Raw genomic sequence first — 20,348 nt, 5'->3', positions numbered from 1 at the left:
CGACCATAAGCAGAAGATGCTTATTAAGCATTCCCGTACATGTGGCGTTTGTTGAATAATACTACACAGCATATCTGATGTGGATTGAGGAACTTTTGAACTTTTCCCTGTACATACTTGCCATGAATATCCCCTTATCTACGTCTGTAGTTAAATGACACCAGCGTCTGCTACCGTTACATGCCCAGCCTGCAGGATACGTAGTGGATTGTTGTGGTCGCTGCTCCCGGGAAATGTGATGCAGACTTCAGCTCGATAATTATTAGAGGTCAAAAAAGTTTCTCGCCACGTCTAGCTTTTCGTATTTTCACAAAACAACCAAAGACGTAAAGGTATTTTATGGGGATTTATGCGAAAGACATAAAGTAGTACAGTAGTAGTAGTAGTAGTAGTACAGCCCAAAGTGAAGGATAAGGAGAAGCGTGGTATGAATTTGGTTTGGTTTACTGCTGTCACACCATCACTGCGAGCAAAGCTTTCATTTTGACAGTGGTGGAAAACCGTTCTCCAACATTGCCTTCCTTTGCGTTTAATATGATACACAGTGTGATCAGCACATAATCCAGCCCAGCAGTTTCTGTGGACATGAGTTGAGTAATTCTGCATCAGTGTGCACCGCTGACTCAGACATCACAACCATGATCCAGTTACAACTCATAAAACTGCAACTCAATGGAAATAGTTTACTCCTTTGCAAAGGCTAGTTTGTGGAACCCTGTGGACTGCTGGGGGTTGTTCATAGAGCATTTAATAATTAGACTGTTAGCTTAACCTTTAAAGGAAAAAAATAAATAAATAAAACCAAGTGGTGATGTCATGGAAAAGCATGGTGCCTGGTCCTGAGACAGCAGAACACTGTGAATTATGTCCACTGTTCACTGTATGCAGGCTCTGTGATGAATCATGTATGGCACACATTCTTCAAAGACACTACAGGATGTCCTGTTCCACAAAATCACTTTCAGACGCTTCAATTTTCTTGTGTTTCATAATTAATACACAATATACTTTTATTGATCTATTACCTGAAACCCCAATAAAATGATTTCAAGATAGTCGTCATGAACTGATATCGTATTTAAAGGTTAAGAGGTCTGGTACGGATTGCACTGAGTGAAGGATGATGTGTGAGATTAAGATGTAAAATAAAATCTGCTCTTTGGATCCTGGCTGCCAACCTTTGACTCAAATCTGTTCTGTTTATTCCTGTTTGTGCGCGAGAAGGCCCGGGTTGGGTTGACCTGTTGTGATATATTTATAGGAGCCTGTGATGAATGTTTCATCCTATCTGCGTAGGAGGAACACGGGGCACCCATTAAACATTCATTTCTGCCACTGAGATGACCTCCTGGAATATCAACCCATCATCGACCAACGAGCCCCAAACCCTCTTATCAATACGCTAACGCCCAGCTGTACTCAAAATTAGTTCCCAACTCCATGTTAAGCCCTGACGTTCAGTCAGAGATACGCATACCAATATTTATGTTTTTAAAGCACATAACCTACTAGAAAAGTTGATATTGTTTTATAGTTTATGCTTTCTAGAAACGCAATAGATTGGCAACTATTATCTGTCTATTATATGTCTGTGAACTCCACTGACTATAGGGTATTACATTTGCAGCAATGTAATAAATGATTACATTGCAATTATATTTTCATACAATGCTATAATAATTTCTTTTTTTTTTTTTCATAGCTAATTTATTATATAAATCCTTTATATCTTCATGCGCGACAGTTGTGGCCTCTACATGCATTATTGGTGTAAGCTGATAGCGTTGGATGGATGAGCGTTGTGTCATACATCGTCATTCCCGGCTGTGATCCGTCCTGCTACTGATGGGCATCTTTTGGCTCCAAGTACCTTTGCCGCTCAGACACAGTTTAGCAACAGCTCAGCCAGCGTGCATTATTCATACACAAGTGAACCAGTAGATATGGTTACACCAAGATAGTACACTTGCTATATTAAGGTGCCCTTTGCGGCTTTAAAAGGCAACGCTCACTCAGATTGCACATGCAGGTGAAGGCAAACAGAACATGGGCTTCGTTTCTGATTGCAGATGCATTGAAAAAAAAAATGCGACAAGATGTGAGACCCGACAGAAATGTTAGAATGAGGGTTTCAGTAACCAGAGAGAGACACAGAGGGTTGCAGGAGGTCACAAAGGCAAGCTGACGTGGATGTGGGAGGATACGGCCACAGATAAAACACACATGGACACGCGGTCTAAAACAAAGAGGACACCGAGGCTCACACCACTGCACTCACGTTTGCTCTCCTTGTCAGAGGGACTTGCTGCCAAAGTTGGTGCGGCCGCCACCATGAGGATTCCCTGCCGGGCTTACGGACCGGATTTACAATGAACATTAGACAAAGGACTACACTGACTCTGTCATTGGAATGGCAGGATAATTTATTCATTGTGTGACCCTGGGAGGTTACTTACAAACACATAAAAGAGCAGGATCTTACATCGGATACTACTTTTGTTTTTGAAAAAGAGATGCATTTTACACTTCAAACCACAAATGGATTAAACTAGAAACTTTTCTGGACAAATTTCTTCCTTGTTAAACTTATACAACTCTTTTTTTTTTTTTTTTTTGACAACTGAAGGAGAACCGTAACACGAGTGAGCACAGATGGCTGAGATTTCGACTCCATTACTAGATTGTGTTTTAACAGAAAGTGGCTGGGGTTCGTCTGAGGGTACTTTACAGAGCAACTGACCTGGGAGAAAGGGCATTTCAAAGGTTTTCAAACTTGTGATGGATTGAGAAGCACATGGAAGGATGTTAATGCTGTTAAAGCCCATCGACTTTTTTATACTCACCTGCTTTTCAAGTACTTTTGGGAACTTCTTCGTCTAATTTGGAAGGATCTGAGAAGGTACCATGGCTCCAAAGAAAGGTGACTCAAAATCAGCTGCTAAGAAAGGCAAGCCAGAGGAGCCAAAGAAGGGGGGAAAAGAAGACAAGAAGGGAACAAAAGATGACAAAAAAGGTGGAAAAAAGGCTGCTGAGCCACCGGCAAAGGGTAAGGGGAAAGATGACGGGAAGAAGGGAAAAGGAAAGAAACCTGTCAGTGAGTCAGAAGAAGGTTCAGAAGAAGAAGAAGAGGAGGTTATGTCTGAGGAACAGGAAAGTGGTGACAGTGAAGAAGAGGTAGTAACCAAGAAGGCAGCCAAGGGAGATAAGGGAAAAGGCAAGGCAGCTCTAAAAGGAGCATCCAAAGCTATGGCTATGAAACCTAAACGCGGTTCCCCTGATGATGAGGAAGATGAAGGCGATCCAAAGAGAAAACCACAAGTGAAAAAAGGCATGGATGCAGTAAATCTAAAGCAGATGAGTGATCTCAAAGGAGCTTCTAAGAGCATGTTGGGCTTGGCTGCAGAGGGTCAAAAGAAGAACTTAGTTAAAAAAGTAGACGCAACAGCTCACCTTAAAGGAGCCTCCAAAGCCTTGTCAAGTATTGCTGGGAAGTCCTCTCCTTTTAGCCTGCCTTCTAAACAAGCTGACAAGGCAAAACCAAAGAGAAACCTTAAAAGCACCTCTCGCCTCTTTCTACGACTTTCCAAAAAAAAGAAACCCTCTTCTGGCGGTAAACCTCTTCTTGGTAACAGCAAGCTTTTTGCTGGTTTTGGGGGGAAATCTGGCTCTGCTGACAAAAAACCTGGTCTGTCTGGTTTCAGTTTGTTTAACAAGAAAGACGATGCCTCTAAAGAAACTGCATCTAAAAAAACACTGAATCTATCCAACTTGGGAAATAAGGGTAATAAAATGGCATCAGAGGCAAAGGGATTAGGAGGGAAGTTCAAAGGGATGTTTGGCAAAAAGAAAGAGGGACAGGGATTTAAGAGTAAAAGCTGGATGGTTGGTAGGATGGCTGCAGCAACTAACTGGTTGACAGGTAGGTTCCTGTCTTCTATGGGTCATGGCCGGCATGGGGGGCGGGCAGGGCGACGGGCAAAAAAGAACCTATCCTTTGCTAGCAGGGATACCAAAGGGGGACACACACATTATTACAATGGGGCCTATGAATATGATGATAATTATGGATATGAAGAAGACTACCATAACAGGTGGGGACCACAAAACTATGAAAGGCAACCATTTGACTACGACCAAAGTGATCCCTATGGTGAGCAGTTATACTATGATGATGATGATGAGTGGGAGGATGAGTATGATTACTATGATGATGAGGGCAACTTTTATTATGACGATGAGCTTTACTATGATGATGATGTAGATGACTATGGTTACCCATATGGTTATTATGATGATGAATATGAAGACTACAATGGCCACGATGGGGCAGAGTATTACTATGGGGAAGATGGGTTTCTGTACTCTGTAGAGCCAGACCCATATAGTTATTATGATGATACCATGTATGGGTTTCATGACTCATATTACCCTGAACAATATGTGGATTACTTTGACCACAACATGGCTTCTAACTATGGTATGCCAAACCCATATGAGATAATGAGCAACACCTATGATGCAGTCCCAGGAATATATAATGACCCAATGCTTGCATATGCGCAAGGTGCTCAAATGTACAACCCTTATCAGCAACAGGTCACTATGAATCCTGGACTGAATCTGGCTGAGACAGGACAGCTATTTGGACAGGAGCAGTTTTCCTCCCCTGTATCTGAACCATTTCCACCTGAACAGTTCAGAGTCCCTAGGCCCCAAGTTATGTTGTTTGGAAAAGAGAGACTAGAGGTTCAAACTTTGCCACCACCTTCTCTTCATACTCAACCCTCTCCCCAAATGTTTCCTTCTACCAATCCATCCTTGGCTCTCAATAATCAGGAGATTCTGTCAGATGTGCAATTTGAACAACCCATCCCAGCATACCTTTCTGCACAGTCTCCTTTGCCCATTGACATGAATCAACAACTTCCCGCCATTCCTCTTGGAGATCCTATCTTTCCAACAGCTGTGATCAATCATCAAGAGTACCTTCCTTCTCATCAGCTAACTAATGTCCCTTTTACTGTTCCTCCTAACTACGTGTCCCCGCCTGCCTTACCCCCTCAATTTTCCTCCCAGGTTTACCAAGCACCTCTACCACAGGAGTCACAAATGTTTCAGCTGGGGCAAATTTCACCAGGAGCCCTGCAAATGCAGCAACCAGTGTATTCACCACTTCATTCACCAATGGTCTCCCCAGTGCCAGTCCGAAAAATGGGTCCCCTTCTCTCTCCACAGATGTTAAGACCAGGATCACAAAGGGTACAAGGGCCTCCTTCAACTCACTTCTCACCACATCCAATGGACTTCAAATCAGGCTTTCAGTCGGACCCTTACATTTCTCCTCGCCTACATAGACACACTCACCGGGCCTCAATGGTAAGTCAACGGCCCACAACCCCAGTTGAATGGCAGAGAACATCAAGCCCCCCTTCTTCTCCACCGCACTATAGGAGAGGGATGTCAGTAAGAACTCAACCATCTTTGAAACAAGGAAGAAGGGGAATTGGGTTACGCAGGGGTCCCTCCACTATCAGACCCCATTCTCCACTTTCTAGTCCTCTGGCTTCACCACGAGCATCACTAAGAAAAAGACAAAGTCCACCTTCTTCCCCAAGATTGTCTTTCAGGCAGCAACCTCCTCCAGATGCAGTTCATCTGCCCCCTGTGAGACCACATTTGTTTAAAGGAAGAAAACAAACATCTATGATGAGGCGATCTCCTTCTCCACCTCTTCCTTCTCCACAAAGGCGGAGTCCAATTCAGCCTGAAGCTTCCCGTTCTCCACCAAAGTCTTTCCGGCCTGCTTCTCCCCATCATGCCCCCTCCCCTTCACCATCACGGGTCTCTGCTCAACCCCTTCCAACCCGCTCCTCTACCCGCAGGCTGAGAGGAGGTCCTGGAGTGAGAAGCCATGTCCCTATGGGAGCTGTGAAACCCTCACCAGCTAATCCCTATTTACAAAGACGCAGTAGACTTGGACCTCCTGTAACTCAGCAAGTAGCCCCTTTTAGGTCATCTATACATAGAGGCCCTGCCTCTCCTACAGGAGAAATGGGTTCTGGAACAACCATGCTAGCTAGATCAAGCTCTCGGGCTGCAGGTTTAAGGGAAACCAAACGAGCTGGTAGTGTCCAAGGAGCCTTCCACAGACCTGTGGGTCGTGGACAGCCTTTAGTACGAATGCCCAGAAACCAACCATCTCTTCAATCAAGGCAGTCATTCAGAGCTTCTCCAGCAGTGCCCCCATTTTCTCCCCAGCCATCTTTAAAACAGAGTGGTCCTGTTTCTCCACAGCCATCGATCCGAAGGCTCCAGAGTAGACCCCATTCTCCACAACCCCTGCCACATAGATCTCCTCTGCCCTCCCGCGCCGCTTCTCCCATGTACCATATGTCTCACCCAGCTTCTCCCTTACCTCATCGATCAGTAAGACCCCACAGTCTGGGGCCAGCTTCCTTTCAGCCTCCTGTACCTCAGTCTAATCTTACTCATGGTGTCCACCTACCATCACAGGGGATTACTCAGCATAACTACACACTAATGGACCCAGGTCCATCTCCCATGCTTACCAATGCCTTACCAGGTTCTCATGTTCTCCCTCAACAACTACCACAATCCCCTAATTTGGGACGTACACTCCATAATCCTTATTTGCAAAATGCTGGCATTACAACACCTTTGCAAAGGATCCCTTCTCCCATGCCAGGAATGCAAGGGGATGAATCAATCATTGCACAAGAGACCCAGATGGTAAACCCATATGGCCCTCAGGGTATATCCACTGCTTTGATGCAGAATTCTCGCTTGCGCACCGCCTCATTTTCATCTCCTCTACAGCACAGTGCCAATCTCCATACAACTGTCCTGCCCCCTTCATATCCCCCCCAAACAGCAGCATCTCTACCCTCTTCTCCTCTTACTTCTCCACACTTGTCCTCCGCTATGCTTACCTCTCAGCTACGTAATGCTTCCTTTACATCTCCTTTTCAGCAACACCTATCTCCAGCTTCAGCATCACCAGCTCCAGCTTCGATCACACCACCACAAGGAAGTGTTAGAGGTAGCTCCCCACTTTTCTCTGGAGGACTGCGAACTTCCCAGATTCAAGGGTCAATGTTCAAGCTTCCAAGTGGTACTTTGGCAATGTCTAAGGGTCCTGTGGAAGTTACAGGTACAAATGACCTTGGAGTTGGTCCTGGTAATGGAAGGCTTTCCCCCTCAGTGCTCTCCAATGCTCTTCAGAACCCACATCTACGTCAAGCCACATACAGACTACCTGATGGCTCATTGGTCACCAGAAATGAACCTGCTGAACTCGCTCCGGGTCCTTCCCCCATGTCTTCCTCTATGTTGTCCTCTGCCTTGTTAAACTCTAATGTGCGTAAAGCTACATACAGGTTGCCAGATGGAACTTTGGTCACGAGAAATGAGCCAGCCCCTGTGTCTTCCTCCCCCATGCTCTCCTCAGCCATTCTTAATTCAAATGTCCGAAAGGCCTCTTATCGACTACCAGATGGATCATTTCTTACACGTCCAGGAGAGAATGTGGAGACCGCTGAGAATGCAACCTCTTCACTTGGACTGTCCAGTGCTCTGATGAACACAAACCTTCGCAAGGCAAAGTTTCAACTCCCAGAAGGATCGTCTCTGTTTTCAAAAAATCAGCCTCAAAGTCCTACAAGCCCTCTTCTTTCTGGTGCTTTGCTAAACAGCAACATCCGCTGTGCTTCATACAATCTCCCAGACACATCATTATTGAAGCAACATGGTACTGCTAATACTCCTGAGCAACGTTCACTCGACCTCTCTAATGCTCTCCGCAACCAGAACCTCCGGTCTTCAACCTACCGCTTGCCAGATGGAACACTCATGACACGCCCCCAGGCTGCTTCTTCACCTCAATCACTTGACCTGTCCAAGGCATTATCAAAGAACCCAAACCTTCGTGGAGCAAATTATCGTCTCCCTGAAGGTAATATCATGACACGGCTTGGGGCCCCCAGTGCTCCACAACCCCTTAACCTTTCTGGTGCTTTACGGAAATCTCACCTACAGGGGGCTTCTTTTCGCCTTCCTTCATATGCTGTGGTATCACCAAATGTCCAAGGAGCTGGAGCTGAACAGCACTGGGCACAAGGTTCAGGAGCGGACGTCATGCAAGAAGATCTAGATGTTTGGGGGGCAGAGAGGGTTCTCCCTCATGGGACAGTGGAGAACCTCAACAAGTGGTCAATGTACGGAGATGGAGAATTTCCTGAACACCCCCAGAGTCTAATGAGACAAAGACCTGAAGGGGAGGGACCAGGGCAGTGGAATCTGAACAGAGAGGGGGAACCTCAGGGGCAATGGTATGACAAGGTAATAATCTAGAATGTTATAACAAATGCTGCCATACTATAATTACATAAAACAGCAATTATTTCCTGCATGATATCAATGAAGCAGAAAGACAAGCATTGGTTGAAGGGCTTGCTGAAGATGAAAATACAATTTAAGGAAGGATTTGCAAATCAGTCTAACATTACTGATGGGTGGTAAACCACAAGTCAGGAGAAAAAAGTAAATTCAAATTTTTTTCTTCAGCAAAGTGTCCATATTTGTCAAATGCAGGCCTGTGTTCTTACTTGATGTCCTGATTTCTGTCTGTATACACTTGAATTATAGATGTACTCAATCAGAAGCATGCCCACAATCACTCACCGGGACTTCAGGGAGGAAGACGGTGTGGAAGACATGACTCAGTTAGAGTAAGTTTTCACTCAGACATAAAATGGGGCAAAAATGTAAAAACCTTCCACTCTGACATTAAGCAGTGTCAAACAACAAATACTGAGAAAACCTAAAAGACAAACATGCTTTCCGTTTTTTTTTTTTAGAGAGATGCATGAGGGCGCTGTTTTGCTGAATTTAAGGAGAAGGTTTGACAGACAGCTTATTTATGTAAGTACTGACTAAAAAGTGCTATAATTTTTTTTGACTCCATAAAGATTTTACTTTTTTTTTGCTTGTTTTTGCATTTTCTTTTACATGTTTCTGGGCCTGTCACAATAATCAATAGATCAATTAATCATATGATAAAATAAAACAAACTCAATAATTTCCAATCTCGTGATTTATTGTTTTTCTTATTCTACCAAAAACTCAATGATAAAAGTTTTCAGTCTGGAGTTTTGGTCTCAACTAAATCTTTTTTGGAGACTTCATAATTAATTTAATTTGCTGTTTCTGTTGTTTTGTTGATTTATTTTGGATATTTAGAATATCTATCAGTCCCTGTGTTAAATGCTCATTAGAATTTAAAGTTTATTGATCTTCGAGAATGTGTCCTTGCCATTATTGTCATTATATTATAGGCAAATTGTCTCAAAATAACAATGTTATTGTTTATTTGTTTATCGCGATAACTTCTGGGACAATTTATCGTCAACAAACATTAGTTATTGTGACAGGCCTTCATTTTCAGATCAGATCATCAAACAGATTTTAAGATCAGACAGTAATAGCCAGAGTAAGCACTCTGAGTGAAAAACCAAACCATGCAAACCTGGTTTTATTGGAAAATGTAATTAAATTTTCTGTATCTAATGATGTGACAAGACAAAAAAATAAGTAAATAAATCAGTAAAGGGTCCAGCGTACATTCTTTTATTCACAGGACTATTTAAATCTCTGTATTCAGTTGTCTAAGTTTGTTTCACTTCCATTACTTATGTCGCTCTTTACTCATCTCATCCAGACATACATAGGTAGCATACTGGTGTCTGTGAATCCCTACAAGATGTACAACATTTATGGAACTGACGTTGTGCTGCTGTACAAGGGTCGTGCTCTGGGAGAACACCCTCCGTAAGTAAAGTCTGCTCATAGCAAGTATGCAAAATAAAAACAAAAGGCAAGGATTTTCCAGTATGCTTGCAGTACAGATTGTGACTGTTCCAATAACAAACTTTTTCTTTAAAATATATGACAAAAAACATATTGGAACATAATGGGAATCTGATCTCTGCAAAAAGGTAAAAGTGTGGACAGGAGTCATCTCCCAAGTTCCTCCTTAATGCAGTTGAGTTGGAGAAGCTTCTGGCTGAAAACATAAAAAAAAAGAAGAAATAATCTGGTGCTTTTTGTTTATTTCTGATTTCACATGTGCTCAGTTAGTTGACATTTTTACCTCTGCCTTTTTGTCTCACAGGCATTTGTTTGCCATAGCAAATGCTGCTTACTCCAAAATGATGGATGCCAAAGAAAACCAGGTCATAATAATCAGGTAGGAAATGTGTTCACTTCTTTCTCTTTAAACAGTGATATTCACTTTAAACAAATTAATGATCTTTTGTGACCTAAATCTAATTAAGAGTCTGTGGCAAAGCTTGAAAATTGTTCTGTACACAAGCTTTCTATAGGAGGGGCCAATTTGGAGTGGCTTTCTATAGGGCTACTTACTCATACGCTTTTCAGATTATTTTTATGTAAAAACAAAAAAAAAAAAGGTAACAATTATGGAAACTTTTGCTCCCACTTCACAACTATACACCTATTTGTGTTGATCTAGCAACAAAAAACAAAAATCCCAATAAAATGCATTCGTAATGTAATACAATATTAAAAAAGGTTTAACATTTTTGAAGGTAAATCCCATTTAGAAACTATGGAAGTGCTTTGCTATTTTATGCACAGATGCTTGGATGTATGAGGATTTGTGTTTGTGAAGAAATGAGCAGAAATTAGCACCTGACATTAAAAAAAAGACCTCTCACACGACTTGAACACTTCAGCCATATTTGGAAGGAGACACCTGTAAGGGAAGCCCAACAAGGTCTGGGCCAGGAGCAGATTGTCTTTCAGAGGTCTGAATCTTTGTGTGTGGACCATCGGTTTGTGTGTGTGTGTGTGTGTGTGTGCGTGCGTGCGTGCGTGCGTGTGTGTGTGTGTGTCAGCGAGTGCGTGTCAAGGGCTAACTGAGGTCTAGTGTTCAGTGACCATTAACAGCCTGATTCTTAGCCAGGCAGGCTGCGAGCTGAAACCTTATGCTGGAAAGTTGTGAAGGTGCCATACTCCCTTAAACACACAAAACACACACCGTTCTACCGTCCGCCGGCGTGGGCTGCGTAATGGTGGCACTTAGTGCTAATGCCTTGGCAGTGGCACAGCACTGGATGTTCGTGTGGATGTGTTGGCCCGGCTGTATGTGAGAGACTGTTTCGGATACTTTAATTTAAAAGTGGAATTGAGTCTTTGCCTAATGTGAGATGAAGTGAAGTCTTCATGTAACTTAGTCAATTAAGCCAAACGCTTAGCGAGCACCAACAGGGCGATAATGAGAATCAAATAACTGAAGTGTTTAAGTAAAGAAAAAGCTCTTTGTGTTTTGGGGAGATTTGTGTTTTATCCCGCAAGGACAGCAGGATTACTATTGGGGGTCTCAGTTTGATGACCACTAATTAGTTACCTTGCTAACTAAATATTTAGTGTTCAGTTTTGTCTTTAAAAGCCTGTTAAGTATATGTTATGCACCTTTTAAAGAGTCTTTAAAAAGTTAATGGGTGGTGGATTGTCGGTGTGTTTCAGTGGGGAGAGTGGGTCTGGAAAAACGGAGGCCACCAAACTCGTGCTTCGCTACCTGGCTGCAATAGATCACAATTCAAATCCTGTGCAACAGGTATGAACACACATCCTGACCTGCACAAACTGATACTGATATACTTTGATAAACCAAATTATGTGGATGTGTAATCCCTCTCTCCATGTGTTTGTCTCCTCTTTTTTTTTTTTTTTTTATCTATGATGGCGTTTCATGAGGAAAGATTGAGGTAGTCATCCTTTTACCACTCATCTTACCTTCTGTTAATTAGGATTTAAATATGTGATGTGTTGTTAGTGTCCTTGTTTTAGAAATCCTACTTGAAGACTAACAACATTTTCAGTGACTGTTACAGCGGCTTGTGTTTATTTCTCTTCTTTTACACTTTGAAGCTTAAAGGTCTTGATGCACATCTTATTGAGATTTTTTTTTTCCCCTTTGCTTTGTTTAACCACAAGTCCTCTTCCTGATTTCTGGGTAGTTTGATAACCTCAAACGTAAAAACTCCAGGACATTTTTACAAATTTAAGATTCTTGGGATAGAGTTTTCAGAATAATTTGTAGTTTTTGCATTTTTGTAAACAATCTATACTTGTCTGAGTAAACTGTCTTAGATATTCATGAAAGTTTGACTTCTGTTTCTTCACATTCTCTTGATAACCAATTGTAGAAAAGCACAGCTCTTATATGTGCTAGTGCTACTGCATTTACACAACTGCTTATCAGTATTGGTTAATATTGACCAATCAACCCTTTCATGCATGAATTATGATCCTTTGTGTCAGGATTATTATTTATTTTTTTTCCAAATAATTTTTTTCTTAAGGTGTAAAAAAGGGAAGGAAAATGTTTGTTTTTTTAATTGTTTTTTTTTAGGTGATCAATTGTGATTTTCTCCAAATACAAAGTTGTTATTTGAAAAATACATCAGTAGAATTGTTCTTTAGTGGTTATCTAATGTCACAATATGTTGGGGGGTTTTTACCTTCAAGAGTTGTCTACAGTAGAAGGAGGGACCGGGTCGGTCGGTATGCTTTTTGTCTGTCGGCCATATTGGATTTAACAAAAATAATTTCTATGCAGCTGATGGCCAGTAGTTAGTGTATTTTATGATCCATTATTGCCCACTTCAGTGGTCTGTGTGCATTTATAGCATAAAAACCACTGTAGTGACCACTATGCATGAAAGGGTTAACACTGCTTGGTCTCATTCAACAGTCCAACAAGTGACGGACATGTTTGATTTAGAATGGCTCGTTCTGAATGGATGTGCAGAAATGTTAGCTGACAGTTTCTGTGTGTGTGTGTGTGTGCGTGTGTGTGTGTGTGTGTGTGTGTGTTTCTATGTGCCTGTGATCAAAGTGTGTGATTTGCTTTGTGTTTGAACCCCTGGTAGATCCTTGAGGCGGCGCCTCTGCTGGAATCCTTCGGAAATGCCAAAACTGTGCGAAACAATAATTCTAGCCGCTTTGGGAAATACATAGAGGTCTACCTGGAGGAGTGAGTACGGAAGAGAAATTTTGATTCTTCAACTCCTTTGTGATCCTACTTATGTGTAATTATTTACCCCCCCCTCTCCCCCCACCCGCTGTATTTGTTTGTCTAGTGGTATAATCAGTGGTGCCATAACCTCTCAGTATCTGCTGGAAAAGTCCCGCATTGTCTTCCAGGTAACTTCTGACGCAGCCACAGCAGCATGATGTTTTTATGTAGTTAGCTGTCTGTGGAATGACCTGTTGATGTCTGCGTCAGGCCAAAGATGAGAGGAACTATCACATCTTCTACGAGATGCTGGCAGGTCTTCCTTCTCAGCAGAAACAGGCTTTCTACCTGCAAGATGCTGAAACCTACTATTACCTCAACCAGGTATAACGCAGAGAGCAGCGCAGCGTCTTCCTCACCGATCGTTTCATCCAGCTCGCTCTTCAGTTTGAACTCTGTCTCTGGATAAAGGGAGGGGACTATTTGATAAGAGGAAAGAGCGATGCAGATGATTTCCGACGTCTGCTCTCTGCCATGGAGATCCTTCACTTCACCCCCGAGGACCAGTCGGCCATCTTTAGAGTCCTCGCGTCCATACTGCACCTGGGCAACGTTTACTTTCAGAAACATGAGGTAATACCCCAGCTTGATGACCTGTTTTGCAGTTATCACCCTCTCTGCATTTTGTATGTACTTACTTTTTAAATTACTTTGTTTTAATCCAAACGAGTCTATTAGAAACAACTGTATTTCAGCTTTATGACACATGGGATTAACTCTTGCTATTGTCATCAATAGAACATCGATTGGAAAGATGTTGCCGCCGTTAAGCTGACATTAAGTTGCGAGTTGGAGAGTAAACATGATTATTAAAAGATGACTGGGTGATTTTCAAAGATGACTTGAAATGTATGAATCAATTTCCATCTGATATGAAATGATGTTGACATGTCACTTAAATCCTCCTCTGCTTTTACATGACAATCAGACTCCGTGTTGCGTTCACGGTCCCGTTCTCGTCCTCAGACTCGGATTTCAAACGTTCTGAACTTTCCAGTTGAGCTCGTCGTGATTCAAAGCAGATTTAGGGATTAATGACACTCCGGAGTCTCCAACAAAAGGCAGTAACCGGGTGTTTATTTAAGTCGAAACATTTGGGATGACTTGCAGAAATAAATTATGAAATTTAATTTTTATTTTATTTACTTGCAAGCTCGTCTTCAGCTCAACTCCTTCCACATTTAAGGTTGATTTCCTTGCAGTGATTTCTCAACACATTTTCCCTTTTCCTTGCTGCGCTGGAGGCCGATGGCCAGGAGGTGGCGTCAGTGGTGAGCGCGCAGGAGATCAGGGTGGTGGCAGAGCTGCTGCAGATCTCACCAGAAGGACTACAGAAAGCCATTACGTACAAAGTCACGGTCAGTGTCAAAACAGGTTGAATTTTCTGTTTAAGAAGTCTGTATTTTATTCCCGGATGTGTTAGAGATGATATGTCCTCCTCCTTTCCTTGTAGTTTTGCTGTCACTTTCTGACATCTTGCCTCCTCTGAAGGAGACTGACTGGTTCATGCGGCAGTAGTCTTGTTGTCAGGTGTGGTGACAATGAAAGCATTGTAATGGCTCCAGTGTCCTTTACACAGACACAATTAGAGGCATGTGTGTCAATACACACACACACGCGCATAGACACACATGGAAAATAGACGACAGAAACTAAGTGCTGTCACTGATCCACTCCCATTGTTGTCCACCTGGTTTCCTTTGTTCTGTTTTTTCAGCATTTTCACAATTAATTTCTTTGCTATGCACAATCAAGAGGATAATTGAGAAGGGAGAAATTTATTTTGTATTTATTTTTAAATATCTAAAAAGATTGGGTTTTATTTGTGCTCTGTATTCCCTGAACGAGACTTAATCTGGTATGTCTCGACCAGTGTAGAGACATTTTTCTTTTTGCAATTCTTCTCTGCAAAGTAGCTCAAAGCAAAGTCAGATTACCCGTGAACGTCAACTATTAAGTGTTGCTCCAGATCCTCGGCTGGATTATGTCTGGACTTTGACTGGGCCGTTTGACCACATCACATTATTTTGATCTAAACGATGCCGCTGTAGCTAAATAGTTTTTACATTTCATTGATGCGCCTCACCATTCTGAATCAAAACAGATACCACGCAACCAGTCACCCCTCCTCCACCCCATGAAACACAAACAGTAACAAGATGCTAATAAATAATTTATAAATAGACACTTAAACCTTCTAAGAGGAGATTTTGTCCAGACTTTCTTTTTATGCCTCATCCATAACCACACGAGCAAAACATGGAAGAAAAGTCGCATTTTTTCTTTCACTTGAGTCTTTCTAAGTGCTTCTCTGAGAAATTTGAAGTCCACTCATGTCAAAATCTCCACAGATAGTTTCAGATAATAGGAAGAAGTCTGATTTTGTTTTCCCTTGCAGTAAAGTAAAAGTTAAAGCACTTTTCTTCTTTGCTCCAGGTAGATCCTCAGGTAGAAGCTTCCACCTTCTGTCACTGTGGAGCCAAACAAAAGTTAGAGATATGAGGCAAACTCTCCCATCCCCTTACGCTTATAGGGGGAAATCCATGCTTTATCCTTTGTTTTTCACTTGCACATTGGATCCATGAGCCAAATCATGTGGAAAAAAATCCGAAATGTTTAGTCAAAAATAAAGGCTTTCCCACCAGCCAGCCTAGTTTATCCAATCCGACCGACTTGTAATCCTCCAAAGAAGGAAGTGATGGTGGCGAGAGGGAGAAATCTTACGTCCGCCACATGCTTATATACACAACAAAAGAGCCTTTTGCATTATTCAAATTCTGATTACAAAGGTACGCATGTAACGGGAGAGGAGTCAGCGCTACCGGCTCCTTCCTCTGGCTGGATTTGTGCGCACATCGAGAGGCTGTGTGTGTGTGTGTGCTGGTCAAGTGGATTTTTGGCAAAGGAAGCTCTCGAATCTCAAAGCACTCTTTATCTGCCGAGTCGATGAGGTGGCAAGTAGAAGTGAGGCGGAAGAGCAAACAAGAAGCGAAGTGTGTGATGGAGACGAGGAGGAGGAGGGAATGCTAAAAAAAAAAAAAAAAGTGGGAGAATAAATGCAGTAAAATAGTGTCCACAAAATGTTGAAGTTAACATTTGCATGTCCCTAAATGGGAATTATTGCTCAGTTTTCTGCCACAGGAGACAATGAGGGACAAAATCTACAGCCCTTTGAGTGTGGAAAATGCTGTTGATGCCAGGTGAGAGAAAATAGGTGACGAGACCTGGCAGTTCACACATAAGCCCCTCCTGACTGTAGAAATTCATTTTGACTTTTTAGAGATGCCGTTGCCAAGATCCTGTACTCGCTCATCTTCCACTGGTTAACCGAGAGGATCAACGCTCAGGTGTACCCTCGCCAACACAGCCTCTCCATCTCCATTCTGGACATCTATGGGTTTGAGGTAGGCAAGTGTTGCAGATTTTGGATTCTGTTGGCGGAGAATTAAATAAAAAAACTGTCAGGAGTTTTGCCTAATTTTCCTCTGCCGAGGGCGAAGGCGGTCGTCGCAGTACGGCAGAACTGAGCTTGTTCTGTTACACACATGGTCGCCACACAGATTTCGTGGGAAAAAAAAAAAACCCAACGTGATGACTCTGATCACAGGAAGTAGCAGCCTGAATTTAGCACAATAGGTCGCTTGTTTTGGATCCTGTTATCGCACCAGGCAGACGGTTTCCAGAAGCCATAAATTCAGGGCAGGCTGTGCATAACTCCCAGGTCTAAATGACCTGGGAGTATTGTGTCCCATCAGACACAATATGATTAAAAATACTAAACTGAAGAGTTATTACATAGACTTGTGTATTTGTGACTTGTGTATTTATTCTCTTGTCGTAGCTCATTGATATATATTAAAAAATAGCCACACGGGTTAAGAAATCAAGGCTTTGCTAACAATTAGGATAGTTTCTTTGTAAGTAAAAATCTCATGTTTTGTAACTAAAGGTTTTTAGATAATCTATACAGTGTAGAATATATTACTTGACTAACTTTGCTTATTCTAAAGTGATCTCAATGTAAAAAAAAACAAAGATATAACGGTTTAAGGGTTTGTTCAAGTTTTGGGGAACCTGCAGCTCATTCAGCACACCGGTCTGCAGAACCGCGAACCGCTCTCTGACTTTCCTGTGCTCAACTTTAGAGAGATCAGATCCTAAACAATCGTCCGATCGGGAAGATCACACCTGAAGAATCACCTGCTGTGTGTGTTTGTGGCGACAGGATCTGGCCTTCAACAGCTTCGAGCAGCTCTGCATTAATTATGCAAACGAGTACCTGCAGTTCTTCTTCAACAGGATCGTGTTCAGGGAGGAACTGGTGAGTTGGCGCTACGCCTGTGGAGTGGCTCGGTTTCACACACACACGCACACACACACACACACACACACAGACTTCCCGAGAAACTTGGGATCTCGCAGAAAGCAGCGACCGCATGTGCAGAGACGTAAAACGGATCCCCGTCTGAAACGTGTGTGTGATCCCTCTTGCAGGAGGAGTACAGCAGAGAGCAGATCCCGTGGCAGGACATCACGTTCAGCGACAACCAGCCCTGCATCGACATCATCGCCGCTAAGCCTCATGGGATACTGAGGATTCTGGACGACCAGAGCTGTTTCCCCCAGGTGAGGAGCGTCGCGCCGCCGTGTGCAAAATGTGCAAAAATATACAAATGACCTTAAGTGTGAGTCGTGCTAATTTGTTGCCAGGCAACAGACCACACTTTTCTGCAAAAGTGTCACTATCACCACGGACACAATCCGCTGTACGTGAAGCCAAAGATGCCGCTCCCAGAGTTCACCATCAAGCACTTTGCTGGTCGGGTCACCTACCAGGTACTCAGCCGCTCGTAGCTCACCTGGTAGATATTTCAAACCAAAATTATGTATTTTTAAAAAAAAACCTTCAGCAATCAAACCACTTGAGCTTTTTTTTTTGTCAACTCCAGACATTTTTGTTGCTTTCAACCAAACAATAACTTTCTCATAACACAAAGTAAGTCATATATAAGAGTTAAATTATGTTTCCTGAAGTTATGTACCCCTACCTGAAAAGTGTTTGGGTGCATTTGTTTTCAGATTGTAGGGTCAATGCTTTAAAGTACCTTTGATTGCATTTACAGCTAAAAATCTTGCATGAAGGCCAAAAAGCTTTATTTTTTTCTGAACCGGGCCGGGCCCTACTTACCAGTTAGAGAGATATTAGCTCTATTTGGTTGCACTAGATTGTATTTGATTAAAGAGGGCTCAATACAAATACAAGTTCCACCTTTTAGATTCATGTTATTTTGTAAAAATACCATGAACCATGTTTTTTTTGTTTGTTTTTGTTTTTCTTATAAAATAACTGCAGTAATGCCCTACTTTGTGTTGGTTTATCACCTTCAAAAAAAGCATTAAAGTTTGAGGAAGAAAAAAAAACTGGAAATGTGCAGGGGGCGTGAATACTTTTCTGTTTCTATTTTATCATTTGATAATGCCAGATGTCTCTGATCCAGGTTTATAAGTTCCTTGATAAGAACTACGATCAGGTTCGACAGGAAGTGTTGGACCTGTTCATTCAGAGCAGAAACAAGGCAAGTCCAAAAATGACGCTTAATTCAAAAGTACACTCAAAGGCCAGTTGCTGTAAGTTGAATAAAAGCCGTGTGTTTGCGTCTGCAGATGGTGTCAAACCTGTTCCTGGCTCACGCAGACGCAATGGGTCAGCAGAGAGGAGGAGGAGGAGGAGGCCACATGAGGAAGAGCAGCTCGGTCACCAGGAAGTACCAGCCGCCCACCGTCAGCAGCAAGTTCCAGCAATCGCTGCTGGAGCTCGTGGAAAAGATGGAGAGGTGAAGCCGAGGATCAAACGAACCAAATTAGCTCTAGATTAAAAAGAAAACAAGCTCCGTGTGCGACGTTTCTATAATCTCTTCATTCTTTCATTTTCAGGTGCAACCCTTTTTTTGTTCGCTGCATTAAGCCAAATAATATGAAGGTACGCCGTCTACGTTCTGTATGCGTTTGAGCTCTTGGCGGATTCACGTGTGAACCGGTGCGTTTGTCCAACTGTGAACAGCGGCCGGCCGTGTTCGAGGACGAGCTGGTCAGCAGCCAGCTGCGACACTCCGGGGTCCTGGAGACCATCCGGATCCGCAGAGAGGGCTACCCGGTCAAAATGCCATTCTACGTCTTTCTCTTCAGGTACTGGACGAGAAGAACCACTGAGATCTGCCTTCAGCAGCACCTAGGAGATGTTTTAACTAGACTATTTGCAAAATGTAAATGTGAGAACTAACTGACGACTTGTTCAGAGACGTTAGACTTTTACGACGTCAGAAACGTCTCACAGAAGACGTGCGATAGAAAAAGTTTGACTTACTCCTGGTTCAAAGTTTAGCGGACGACAAAAAACTAGTAAAAAAAAAAAAAGAAACGCTGTTGTGACTTCTGCTGTGTTTCATTCCCAGACGAAATGAGATGTTACTATAAACTATATTTAAAAAAATACATGTCCTTTTTATTCTCACTGTCTAAATCTAATCAGAATATGCAAGATTCACTTTTGGTAGCTTCTAATTAATTCATCTGAGTGGATTTGAGGGACAGCAGTGGATTTATTTTAATGCAGTTCCTCACAAGCTGCTTCGTTCTGTGGCATAATGATAAAAAAATAATAAAGTAGCCAAGATATCTGGAAGGGACTTGTGGATCCCCATTGGTCTTGTTTATTCTTGGGAATAATTTCCAGATACCAGATAATTCCACGTTAATCAGATTAAGCAATTATATGTATATTGAGCTCTGGAAAAAAACTAAGAGACCACTTACAATGATCAGTTTCTCTGATTTCACTTTCTATCTGTGTATGTTTGAGTAAAATGAACATTGTTCTTTTATTCTATGACCCACTGACATGTCTCCGAAATTTCAAGCAAAAGTTTATTAGGAGAAAATGAGAAATGGTCAAAATTACAAAAAAGACGCAGGGCTTTCAAACCTCAATTAATGCATACAAGTCCGTGTTCATTTAGAAACAACAATGCTGATGTTTTAACTCTGGAAGAGTTCAGAAGTCAGTATTCGGTGGCATAAACACCAGGTTTTAATGGGGTTCAGTGCAGAGGTCTCTTCATTTTTTTTTCCAGAGCTGTATAATTAGCATGAATGAGGAGGTCCAATAATCACAGCGGTCGATTTTAAAACCCCTCACCAGGGGTTCTGCGTTAAATAAAGTTGTGGGGTG

General features: G+C 42.3%; 1 protein-coding gene across 1 annotated transcript; it reads left to right on the top strand.

Moving 5' to 3' along the window:
* Positions 1-6,117: 6,117 nt before the first annotated feature.
* On the top strand, positions 6,118-19,303 carry LOC103147439 (uncharacterized). The gene is made up of 20 exons (XM_016678382.1): positions 6,118-8,358; positions 8,665-8,747; positions 8,877-8,940; positions 9,737-9,846; positions 10,190-10,264; positions 11,566-11,656; positions 11,802-11,807; positions 12,975-13,078; positions 13,185-13,248; positions 13,331-13,444; positions 13,532-13,693; positions 14,365-14,478; positions 16,262-16,320; positions 16,401-16,524; positions 17,346-17,441; positions 17,615-17,746; positions 17,831-17,956; positions 18,619-18,954; positions 19,055-19,100; positions 19,182-19,303. Exons 1-19 carry the CDS (start codon positions 6,181-6,183, stop codon positions 19,082-19,084), a joined length of 4,068 nt encoding a protein of 1,355 aa, XP_016533868.1. The 5' UTR covers positions 6,118-6,180; the 3' UTR covers positions 19,085-19,100; positions 19,182-19,303.
* Positions 19,304-20,348: the final 1,045 nt, after the last annotated feature.

The sequence above is a fragment of the Poecilia formosa genome, unplaced genomic scaffold (genome assembly GCF_000485575.1).
Source record: "Poecilia formosa unplaced genomic scaffold, Poecilia_formosa-5.1.2 Scaffold182, whole genome shotgun sequence".
NCBI lineage: Eukaryota > Metazoa > Chordata > Actinopteri > Cyprinodontiformes > Poeciliidae > Poecilia > Poecilia formosa.
This window is presented reverse-complemented; position numbering and strand designations above follow the sequence as displayed.

Bases quoted from the DNA above. Each gene is read 5' to 3' on its own strand.
- LOC103147439 (XM_016678382.1), top strand. From the start codon at position 6,181: ATGCCCAGAAACCAACCATCTCTTCAATCAAGGCAGTCATTCAGAGCT. The intron at 16,525-17,345 runs GTAGGCAAGTGT...TTGTGGCGACAG, and splicing joins TGGACATCTATGGGTTTGAG to GATCTGGCCTTCAACAGCTT. The intron at 18,955-19,054 runs GTGAAGCCGAGG...TTTCATTTTCAG, and splicing joins CTCGTGGAAAAGATGGAGAG to GTGCAACCCTTTTTTTGTTC.